At 39.7% G+C, this 12,235-nt stretch overlaps 3 protein-coding genes across 3 annotated transcripts; all 3 read left to right on the plus strand.

Annotated features, from left to right (window-relative positions):
• Nucleotides 1–7,234: 7,234 nt before the first annotated feature.
• LOC127137300 (uncharacterized) lies at nt 7,235–8,413 on the plus strand. The gene is made up of 2 exons (XM_051063770.1): nt 7,235–7,481; nt 7,671–8,413. Exons 1-2 carry the CDS (start codon nt 7,235–7,237, stop codon nt 8,411–8,413), a joined length of 990 nt encoding a protein of 329 aa, XP_050919727.1.
• A 1,156-nt stretch (nt 8,414–9,569) lies between these two features.
• Nucleotides 9,570–10,406, plus strand: LOC127137301 (uncharacterized). The gene has a single exon (XM_051063771.1). The coding sequence runs from the start codon at nt 9,570–9,572 to the stop codon at nt 10,404–10,406; it is 837 nt and encodes a 278-aa protein (XP_050919728.1).
• Nucleotides 10,407–10,487: 81 nt separating this feature from the next.
• LOC127137302 (uncharacterized) lies at nt 10,488–12,005 on the plus strand. Its single transcript, XM_051063772.1, has one exon. It carries the CDS (start codon nt 10,488–10,490, stop codon nt 12,003–12,005), a length of 1,518 nt encoding a protein of 505 aa, XP_050919729.1.
• Nucleotides 12,006–12,235: the final 230 nt, after the last annotated feature.

The following is a 12,235-nucleotide window of genomic DNA, read 5'->3' on the forward strand; positions in this document are numbered from 1 at the left end:
ACCGGCTTTGAGCACATTATCTAGATTTCTTGTTTGCTTTTCAATTTCCATCTGCCTTGCACGTCATTGCGTTATGCGACCTTGACTCGCATCCCGATTTTTATCCGTGCACGTCTCGATGTTGTTTCTTTCAATTTAATTTTTGAGTGTTTTGTAAATATAACTTGTTGTGTTATTTATTTTCTTCACATGGCTTACTCTTGGGCCTTCTTACAATGAGACAATTCCCTTGCACCTACACGCATGCATTGTTTGTTCATTGATTGATCCGATTTAATTATTCCATTACTTTGAATCCTCATTCGACAAAATGTACCCCACTCCCCTGGCATATAATGATTTTATCGCTTTTTATTTCTTTAATTCCTTGACTGTTTATTTAGCTACTAACAAAAGAATAAAATCAACCATTTCCAAAAATATAAAAAAAATAAGACCCGATCCAACGTCGAGTATTTTCTCAATCAACAAATCAATTCACTTCTTCCTCCCATTCTATTCCATTTCTTTCAAACCTTCATCAAATGCTTGATCCAACGTCAAGCCATTTTCTTAATAAAAACCCAAAAATATATTAATTCATATTCAAGACCTTTTTTCAATAAAGATGGATATGGAACGTGGTGGATACCACGCACTCCTGAGACTATGGTTCGAGATGGATGTCTCGCCTATCCTAGCTCTCGTCATCACCCAAATCTATCTATCCCATTTCATTCAAACCTTCATTCAAATCTTTCTCTTAAACGTACATCAATGTTGGATTCAACGTCAAGCCATTTTCATAATAAAACTAAAAAAATACTTAATTCCTATTTTGACCCCTTTTCAGTAAAGATGGAAATGGAACATGGTGGATACCGTGCACTCCTGAGATTAAGATTCGAGGTGGATGCGTCGCCTATCTTAGCTCTCGCCATCATCCAAAATTGTCAATGCGGTTTCTTCAAACCCTTTCTCGGTCAAATTCAAAACACTTAATATTTATTAAGTAGTCCCATGTTGTAGCTCAATGATTATTTTATCGATATATCAATAGAATTTCGCTGTGTTATGATTAATCGCATATGACATTTCAACTATGGTCAATATGTGCACACCGGCTTTGAGCACATTATCTAGATTTCTTGTTTGCTTTTCAATTTCCATCTGCCTTGCACGTCATTGCGTTATGCGACCTTGACTCGCATCCCGATTTTTATCCGTGCACGTCTCGATGTTGTTTCTTTCAATTTAATTTTTGAGTGTTTTGTAAATATAACTTGTTGTGTTATTTATTTTCTTCACATGGCTTACTCTTGGGCCTTCTTACAATGAGACAATTCCCTTGCACCTACACGCATGCATTGTTTGTTCATTGATTGATCCGATTTAATTATTCCATTACTTTGAATCCTCATTCGACAAAATGTACCCCACTCCCCTGGCATATAATGATTTTATCGCTTTTTATTTCTTTAATTCCTTGACTGTTTATTTAGCTACTAAACAAAGAATAAAATCAACCATTTCCAAAAATATAAAAAAATAAGACTCGATCCAACGTCGAGTATTTTCTCAATCAACAAATCAATTCACTTCTTCCTCTCATTCTATTCCATTTCTTTCAAACCTTCATCAAATGCTTGATCCAACGTCAAGCCATTTTCATAATAAAAACCCAAAAATATATTAATTCATATTCAAGACCTTTTTTCAATAAAGATGGATATGGAACATGGTGGATACCACGCACTCCTGAGACTATGGTTCGAGATGGATGTCTCGCCTATCCTAGCTCTCGTCATCACCCAAATCTATCTATCCCCTTTCATTCAAACCTTCATTCAAATCTTTCTCTTAAACGTCCATCAATGTTGGATTCAACGTCAAGCCATTTTCATAATAAAACTAAAAAAATACTTAATTCCTATTTTGACACCTTTTCAGTAAAGATGGAAATGGAACATGGTGGATACCGTGCACTCCTGAGATTAAGATTCGAGGTGGATGCCTCGCCTATCTTAGCTCTCGCCATCATCCAAAATTGTCAATGTGGTTTCTTCAAACCCTTTCTCGATCAAATTCAAAACACTTAATCTTTATTAAGTAGTCCCATGTTGTAGCTCCATGATTATTTTATCGATATATCAATAGAAATTCGCTGTGTTATGATTAATCGCATATGACATTTCAACTATGGTCAATATGTGCACACCGGCTTTGAGCACATTATCTAGATTTCTTGTTTGCTTTTCAATTTCCATCTGCCTTGCACGTCATTGCGTTATGCGACCTTGACTCGCATCCCGATTTTTATCCGTGCACGTCTCGATGTTGTTTCTTTCAATTTAATTTTTGAGTGTTTTGTAAATATAACTTGTTGTGTTATTTATTTTCTTCACATGGCTTACTCTTGGGCCTTCTTACAATGAGACAATTCCCTTGCACCTACACGCATGCATTGTTTGTTCATTGATTGATCCGATTTAATTATTCCATTACTTTGACTCCTCATTCGACAAAATGTACCCCACTCCCCTGGCATATAATGATTTTATCGCTTTTTATTTCTTTAATTCCTTGACTGTTTATTTAGCTACTAACACAAGAATAAAATCAACCATTTCCAAAAATATAAAAAAAATAAGACTCGATCCAACGTCGAGTATTTTCTCAATCAACAAATCAATTCACTTCTTCCTCTCATTCTATTCCATTTCTTTCAAACCTTCATCAAATGCTTGATCCAACGTCAAGCCATTTTCATAATAAAAACCCAAAAATATATTAATTCATATTCAAGACCTTTTTTCAATAAAGATGGAAATGGAACGTGGTGGATACCACGCACTCCTGAGACTATGGTTCGAGATGGATGTCTCGCCTATCCTAGCTCTCGTCATCACCCAAATCTATCTATCCCATTTCATTCAAGCCTTCATTCAAATCTTTCTCTTAAACGTCCATCAATGTTGGATTCAACGTCAAGCCATTTTCATAATAAAACTCAAAAAATACTTAATTCCTATTTTGACACCTTTTCAATAAAGATGGAAATGGCACATGGTGGATACCGTGCACTCCTGAGATTAAGATTCGAGGTGGATGCGTCGCCTATCTTAGCTCTCGCCATCATCCAAAATTGTCAATGCGGTTTCTTCAAACCCTTTCTCGATCAAATTCAAAACACTTAATCTTTATTAAGTAGTCCCATGTTGTAGTTCCATGATTATTTTATCGATATATCAATAGAATTTCGCTGTGTTATGATAAATCGCATATGACATTTCAACTATGGTCAATATGTGCACACCGGCTTTGAGCACATTATCTAGATTTCTTGTTTGCTTTTCAATTTCCATCTGCCTTGCACGTCATTGTGTTATGCGACTTTGATTCGTATCCCGATTTTTATCCGTGCACGTCTCGATGTTGTTTCTTTCAATTTAATTTTTGAGTGTTTTGTAAATATAACTTGTTGTGTTATTTAATTTCTTCACATGGCTTACTCTTGGGCCTTCTTACAATGAGACAATTCCCTTGCACCTACACGCATGCATTGTTTGTTCATTGATTGATCCGATTTAATTATTCCATTACTTTGAATCCTCATTCGACAAAATGTACCTCACTCCCCTGGCATATAATGATTTTATCGCTTTTTATTTCTTTAATTCCTTGACTGTTTAGTTAGCTACTAACACAAGAATAAAGTCAACCATTTCCAAAATAAAATAAATTAATAATACTCGATCCAACGTCGAGTATTTTCTCAATAAACAAATCAATTCATTTCTTCCTCCCTTTCTATTCCATTTCTTTCAAACCTTCATCAAATGCTTGATCCAACGTCATGCCATTTTCATAATAAAAACGCAAAAATATATTAATTCATATTCAAGACCTTTTTTCAACAAAGATGGAAATGGAACGTGGTGGATACCACGCACTCCTGAGACTATGGTTCGAGATGGATGTCTCGCCTATCCTAGCTCTCGTCATCACCCAAATCTATCTATCCCATTTCATTCAAACCTTCATTCAAATCTTTCTCTTAAACGTCCATCAATGCTGGATTCAACGTCAAGCCATTTTCATAATAAAACTAAAAAAATACTTAATTCCTATTTTGACACCTTTTCAATAAAGATGGAAATGGAACATGGTGGATACCGTGCACTCCTGAGATTAAGATTCGAGGTGGATGCCTCGCCTATCTTAGCTCTCGCCATCATCCAAAATTGTCAATGCGGTTTCTTCAAACCCTTTCTCGATCAAATTCAAAACACTTAATCTTTATTAAGTAGTCCCATGTTGTAGTTCCATGACTATTTTATCGATATATCAATAGAATTTCGTTGTGTTATGATTAATCGCATATGACATTTCAACTATGGTCAATATGTGCACACCGGCTTTGAGCACATTATCTAGATTTCTTGTTTGATATTCAATTTCCATCTGCCTTGCACGTCATTGCATTATGCGAATTTGATTCGCATCCTCGTATCCCGATTTTTATCCGTGCACGTCTCGATGTTGTTTCTTTCAATTTAATTTTTGAGTGTTTTGTAAATATAACTTGTTGTGTTATTTATTTTCTTCACATGGCTTACTCTTGGTCCTTCTTACAATGAGACAATTCCCTTGCACCTACACGCATGTATTGTTTGTTCATTGATTGATCCGATTTAATTATTCCATTACTTTGAATCCTCATTCGACAAAATGTACCCCACTCCCCTGGCATGTAATAATTTTATCGCTTTTTATTTCTTTATTTCCTTGACTGTTTAGTTAGTTACTAACACAAGAATAAAATCAACCATTTCCAAAAATATAAAAAAAATAAGACTCGATCCAACGTCGAGTATTTTCTCAATAAACAAATCAATTCATTTCTTCCTCCCATTTTATTCCATTGCTTTCAAACCTTCTTCAAATGCTTGATCCAACGTCAAGCCATTTTCACAATAAAAACCCAAAAATATATTAATTCATATTCAAGACCTTTTTTCAATAAAGATGGAAATGGAACGTGGTGGATACCATGCACTCCTGTGACTATGGTTCGAGATGGTTGTCTCGCCTATCCTAGCTCTCGTCATCACCCAAATCTATCTATCCCATTTCATTCAAACCTTCGTTCAAATCTTTCTCTTAAATGTCCATCAATGCTGGATTCAACGTCAAGCCATTTTCATAATAAAACTCAAAAAATACTTCATTCCTATTTTGACACCTTTTCAATAAAGATGGAAATGGAACATGGTGGATACCGTGCACTCCTGAGATTAAGATTCTAGGTGGATGCCTCACCTATCTTATCTCTCGCCATCATCCAAAATTGTCAATGCGGTTTCTTCCAACCCTTTCTCGATCAAATTCAAAACACTTAATCTTTATTAAACACTTTTACCAGTAAGATGGAAATGGAACATGGTGGATACCGCACACTTCTGAGACTAGGACTCGAGATGGATATCTCGCTCATCCAAGTTCTCGCCATTATTCAAAACACATCAAACCAATCAATTTCTTTTATCGCCGCCGTACGATTGACTCTTAAACCTTTTCTGAAACTAAAGGTTCTTTGTTTCAAAACAATGCAAGGCAATGTTTCTCCACCTGTTTTAGATTGTCCAACAATGTTTTCGTCGATTTGATGCAAAGTAGCTTTCGCTAGAATCGACTAACAAACAAACATTTTTCTACCCAGAACTACGTAAGCCTTGATTTCTTTGTTGAGATATGTAGGAGCGGGATTTGTAAATCTTGTCAAGCCCACTAATAAAAAACTTAGGTTTAGTCCTTCGTCGAAAATCCAAAAAAATTCTCCTCACTTCCATTCTTTCTTTCCCACCTAATAACTTGAAAAGCCTAACATTTCAAACTAACACTAACGTGCACAACCAACCTAACGGTTCCCGTTGAGTACAACAGACATGAGGGTGCTAATACCTTCCCCTTGTGTAATCGACTCCCGAACCCTGATTTGGTTGCGACGACCAACATCATTGTCGTTCTTTCTTGGGTTTTATCGATATTTCCCCTTTCCTTTTAGGAATAAATAAAGTTCGGTGGCGACTCTGTTCAGTCCATCATTGCGAGCGTGCGATTGCGCTTCACTAGGCCGTGTTCTCATTTTCCGAGATACGACAAATGGCGACTCTGCTGGGGAGTGCTGGTTCCCTAAGTGAGTCAAGCCTAGTTAGGACGTTTGTGTGTCTTTTTTTGTTTAATGGTGTGGCTTTTCCTTATTTATTGATTTTATTATCTTTATTGTTATATTGATATATTTGTTGTATATTGGCTCCACTGTGTTGGGTACTTGGATATTTAATTGCAAACCATGTGGGAAAGACTCTACACCCGAGTCTAGAGTGGGAAAAAACATAAGATAGGATGATGGTTGAGTAGTACAGACTCCTGAGGTGAATACTTCGTAAGAGTCGGTACGAGAACCTCACTTAGAGTAGATCCTTTTGCAAATATTGTCGCCCGAGGTGTATACCTCGTAAGCTTCAATGTTTCAAAGGGGTCCATGACTCTAAGAACCTTTAGAATATTGAACCTTTGGCCAACTAGAAATGATGGTTGCGTAGTATGGATTCCCGAGGTGAATACTTCGTAAGAATCGATACGAGAACCTCGCTCAGAATAGATTCTCTAGATGGAGTTGACGATCGAAAAGTATTTTCCATAAGCGTCAAACATTCTTTTGAACCCATGACTCTGAGTACCCTGTCTAGAACCAAGTCGATGGTTGCGTAGTACGGACTCTCGAGGTGAATACTTCGTAAGAGTCGATACGAGAACCTCACCCATAATAGATTCCCTTGATGGAGTTAACGATCGGGAAGTATTTTCCATAAGCGTCAAACATTCTTGCGAATCAATGACTCTGAGGATCCTTTGTAACAAAGCCCTAGATCATACCCGGTGAGAACCCCGTTTTGGAAAGAAATCAGATTTATCCATACCTCGGACCTTTGAACCTGTACCAAAAAACATTACATCCATCCATTCATTGCATACGCATAAAAAGCAAAACTCTTAGTTTGTTTCGCATTGTTTCAGGAATCCAAGACTTGTTAGCAAAATGAATCCTGAGAGAAGAAGCATTTTTCAGTTCAAATACAAGAACACGGACCTTGCCAGCCTGCAAAAGTTGAGTGCCAAAGTAACGCCAATCAAACTCAACAACTTTGTGCAAAACTATGGAAGAATCCTGGACATCCTAAATGAGAAGATGGACATGATAACCGCAGTGACTATTGCTCAATTCTATGGTCCACCTCTACATTGTTTCACGTTTTCTGACTTCCAATTGGCTCCTACCCTGGAGGAGTTTGAGAGGATCATAGGCCGGAATTTGAAGGATCATAATCCATTTCCTAAGTTCGATGAAGATATTCCTCCCAAGAGGATAGCCTTAGCTTTGGGTTTGAAAGTTTTTGAAGTCATGGACAATTGGGATGTGAAGGGAGCTCTCAATGGTTTTTCTAGGAAGTTATTGGAAGATCAAGCTAAGAAGATGGAAAAAGAAGGGAATTGGGAAGCCTTTTATGCTGTGTTAGCCGTGTTGGTATATGGGATAGTTCTCTTCCCAAATATTGACCATTTTGTGGACCACCTGGCGGTGAGAATTTTCCTCTCTAGTAACCCTGTACCGTTCCCCCTGGCAGACCTCCACTATGCTCTCCACGGTCGTCATGAGAAGAAGGGAGGAACCATCTTATGTTGTGTGCAGTTGTTGCATGCCTGGTTTAGATCTCATATGCCCGAAGAAGGCCTTTTTGTCTCAAAGGAACTCAAGCCTTCCCAGAAGTTAGCTTCCCTCACCTCCAATCATGTTAAGTGGTATATCAGGGATTGGGAAACCGAGGATGTCATTGTCAGCATTGGAGACTTCCCCAATGTACCTTTGATAGGAACCAAGGGTTGCATCAACTATAACCCCGTGTTATCTCTGAGGAAACATGGTTACCCTATGAATGACCCTCCAAAAGCTGAAGCTTTAGAGCCTTTCATCTTACACAGTGCTGAAGCAGATCATCCCATGGTGAAAAAGGTCAAGAGGTCTTGGCAAGCAGTTATCAGAAAGGGTAAGGAGTTGGATAAGAGAAATGTCATTTCTCAAGAGCCTTACACTTGTTGGGTTAGAGAGAGGGTTCAGATGGTTAAAATCCCTTTTCCATTTAATCCTTCTATCTATCCGTTGGTTCCTGAGCCAGAACCCATATTACCTGAAGATGTGGAAAAGCTCAATGCCCGTATTAAGGAGCTGGAGTTGGAGAATGCTGACTTGAGAATTAAGCTCGGCCGAGTCTCGATAGAGAATGGGAATTTGAAAGACGGTCAACAAAAGAAGGACAAAGAGCTTGAAATCTCCAACAAAAGATCTAGGGAGTTTGAAGCAAGGAGATAAAAGTTCGGACAAGCACTCTACAACACTAAATCTGTGTTCAAGTCAAAGGAGGAGGAGTTGGACAGAGCTTTACTCCGGATTCAAAAACTCAACAAGACTTTAGAATTGACCCTTGAAATGAAAAGGGAAGCACGACTGATTTCTGAGATTCGTACTCGTGAACTGGAGAATACCATTCAGAAATACGATACTCTGGAACGCGAGAAGCTGAAGATTGAAGAGTCAGAAAGAGTTTGCACACAACTGAAATATCAGTTGGAACAAGCCGATGCTAGAATTCAGATGCTTGAAGGTGGGGATCAGGATGCTGCCTATATGATGTTGCTAGGTGAATGCAGATATTGGAGAAACCTCTATAGGGACATAGAGGTGACCAAGGATGAATACTTGCGCATCATTCAAGACCTCCAAGGGCTTTACACTGAGTGGAAGGGAAAATTTTTGAGGCTGTCCAGATTTGCGAGTTCCGTCATGCGAGAGCTACCTGAGAAACTACAAGAAGCTGATTGGTGCATGTGTCCAGAGAACACCCCGCATCAAGTCTTTAATTTCATTAAATTTTGTAAGGCGATGTTGGAAGGGTTGACTACCGACCTTGCTACGGTTCGGAAAGCCCATAAGCCATAAGCATGTTGTTTGTATTTGAACTTTGCTATGAGTTAATGAAAAATCGCTTTTGAGATTCATTTTTATTGTGTTTTATTTTCTTATTGCTTTAAATATTTGCGAACAAGTGTTATGGAATTTCTGAAATGAATGATTGAAACTAACCCAGAGTTTTGCAAACAAGGTGCATCCATATATGCATTCATACATTTTCAAAATAGAGTCTCACTCCGCCCTTTCTTCCTCTAGTTCCACGCTGAATTTTCAACACCAGCACAATACTCGCACCCGAGCAAGACAAAGAATGGCTGAACAAAAGCAAGAGAGCTCCCGAGTTAGAGCTGAACTAGACGAAATCAAGGGAGGCATGTCCTAGATGCAAGAGATGCTGCAAGCTTTAACCTTCAGGTTTGAGATTCCGTAGGGGACCGTGATTTCAGAGACCACGGGCCCAGCAGTGGAAGTCCAACCTCAGAGGACGTTACCCTCAATCCTTCCTCCATATGGGCTGCCTTATGACTTCATCCCCTGAGCAGAAGTAATGCACGACATGGGGCAATCTGTCCAACAAGTCGTGCCATTACCGGTTTACATCGACGCATGTCCAGTCATCCATACTGTTGTTCCACCTGCTGCCTATGCTAGGCATATTCCTCACTATGAAGATCAACATCACATGTATCAGACTGTCGACTCAACTGTTACTGGTGACGAAGTAAGTTTTGAGGATTTCAGAGAAGTAAAGGAGGACATGCAGCTCCTTGAGAAGAAGTTCCGAGATTTAGAAGGAGACCACGTCTTTGGATCTGCCGCCAAAGAAATGTGCCTTGTATCTGGGTTGGTGATTCCGGCCAAATTCAAAACTCTAGACTTCGACAAATACAAGGGGAATACTTGTCCAAAGAGCCATCTCATCATGTATTACCGAAAAATGGCTGCACACGTGGAGGACGACAAGCTGATGATCCATTGTTTTCAAGATAGCTTGAGCGGGGCTCCTTCCAAATGGTATCTAAGTCTGGATCAGAATAGGATCAAGTGTTTCCAAGACCTGTCAGACGCGTTCATAAAACATTACAAATACAATATGGACATGGCGCATGACAGAAGACAGTTGCAGAGCATGTCCCAGCATGACAAGGAGTCCTTCAAGGAATATGCTCAGAGATGGAGGGAGATGGCTTCTCAGGTTGAACCACCTCTTGCTGAAAAGGAATTGGCCGTACTATTCTCCGAGCTTGTGGCTATAGGAGCTCGCATTGAATATGGTGTAAGAAATGGCAAACTGGCAGCTGTAGCTGAAACTTCAAATGCTAATCAAAAGAAGTTCTCTGGAGGGTTTCCTAGAAAGAAGGAAGGGGAAACAAATGTTGTGACTGTTGGTTAAGGAAGAGATCCTCCAAGAAGGATACCACAACAATATCCACCTCAGCAGTATGTTTAACAACCCTTTCCCTATCAGCAGCCCATGTATCCCATCCAGTATGCTCTGCAACCGTACGTGGCTGCTGTGACGCATGCGTTCAATCAACAGTCTGCTCAGGATTATCAAGCGCCTCTGGTTTATCGACCGACTCCAGTTCAACAACGTGTTGCAGCTCCTCCAACTTATCAACAAGCACCAGCAGCTCCTGTTTATCAACAGCCAAGAGCTCAAGCTCCAAGGCAAAATGCTCAAAACAAGAATAGGAGGCAAGGGGATAGGGCGACCTTCAATCCAATCCCAATGTCGTACACTGAGATTTATCCCTCCTTGTTGCAAAAGGGTTTGGTGGTTCCCAGACCTATGGGACCTCCACCTGATCGTCTGCCTCCATGGTACAACCCTAATGCATATTGTCCTTTTCATGAAGGTGCCCCCGGGCATGACCTAGAGGGTTGTTACACTCTGAAACATAGGGTTCGTGAACTAATTGAAAGCAAGATCTTGTCTTTTAAAGATATGGGACCAAATGTGAAGAACAATCCTCTTCCTCCCTATGGAGATCCTGCGGTAAACGCCATTGAAGACGCCTCTGTTGGTGTTACGATTGATAAGGTGGATGATGTTAAGACTCCTTTGGCAGCGTTTCATGCCCGATTGGTGGAAGCTGGCCTGATTAATGTTCGCCATGACAACTGTGAAGAGTGTGCCACACACCCAAGAGGGTGTCAGATGGTACGAGATAATATCCAAATCTTGATGGATAAAGGAGCGCTTCAAATCTCCAGTATTGCGAAGAATGAAGACGTGTTAGTAATTGAACCTTGTTTCAATTTACCTGAACCAGTTAAAATCCCATATTACAGTGGTGGAGTGGTTCTGGCGAATAGTAAGTCGTTGCCTGTTGAGATATGTATGCCCATGCATTTTCCATATGAGAGCACCAAGGTTGTGCCGTGGAAATATGAGATTACCGTTGTGGACAAGGTTGTTGAAGGAAGTGCAAATGTTAAAGTGACAGAAGTTATAAGTGAAGACGTCACCAATATTGCAAGAATGAGCAGAATGACCTGTAGTGGTCGAATCTATACGCCTAAATTCAATGTGACTCCTCAAGGGCCGGCCAAGGAATCAAGAGTTGCATCTCCCACTAAAGAACCCGAAGTGGTCCAATCCGAAGATGATGTTGAATTCTTGAAGTTAATCAAGAGAAGTGACTACAAGGTTATGGAGCAGTTGCATCAAACACCGTCTAAGATCTCTATTCTGTCTCTGCTATTGAACTCCCAAGCCCATAGGGAGGCTTTGTTGAAGGTGCTTGTTCAAGCTCATGTAACACAAAGCATAACAGTAGACCAATTTGATGGAGTAGTTGCAAATATCACAGCCTACAATACTTTGAGCTTCAGTGGAGAGGAATTACCTGATGATGGACAAAATCACAATCGTGCTCTCCATATCTCAATGAAATGCAAAGATGATGCTTTGGCAAGAGTTTTGGTTGATACCGGATCTTCTCTGAATGTGATGCCAAAAAGAACACTCACCAAGTTATCTTATTAAGGACCAGCTATGAAGCCTAGTGCCTTGATAGTGAAAGCTTTCGATGGTTCCAGGAGAACCGTGATTGGAGAGGTTGAATTGCCTATATTGATTGGTCCTCATGTATTCCCCATTAATTTCCAAGTCATGGATATTAATCCAGCGTATAGCTGCTTACTGGGACGTCCTTGGATTCATGCTGCAGGGGCAGTCACCTCCACTTTACACCAGAAAATGAAGTTTGTGGTGGA

The sequence above is a fragment of the Lathyrus oleraceus genome, chromosome 4 (assembly GCF_024323335.1).
Source record: "Lathyrus oleraceus cultivar Zhongwan6 chromosome 4, CAAS_Psat_ZW6_1.0, whole genome shotgun sequence".
In the NCBI taxonomy this organism is placed as follows: domain Eukaryota; kingdom Viridiplantae; phylum Streptophyta; class Magnoliopsida; order Fabales; family Fabaceae; genus Lathyrus; species Lathyrus oleraceus.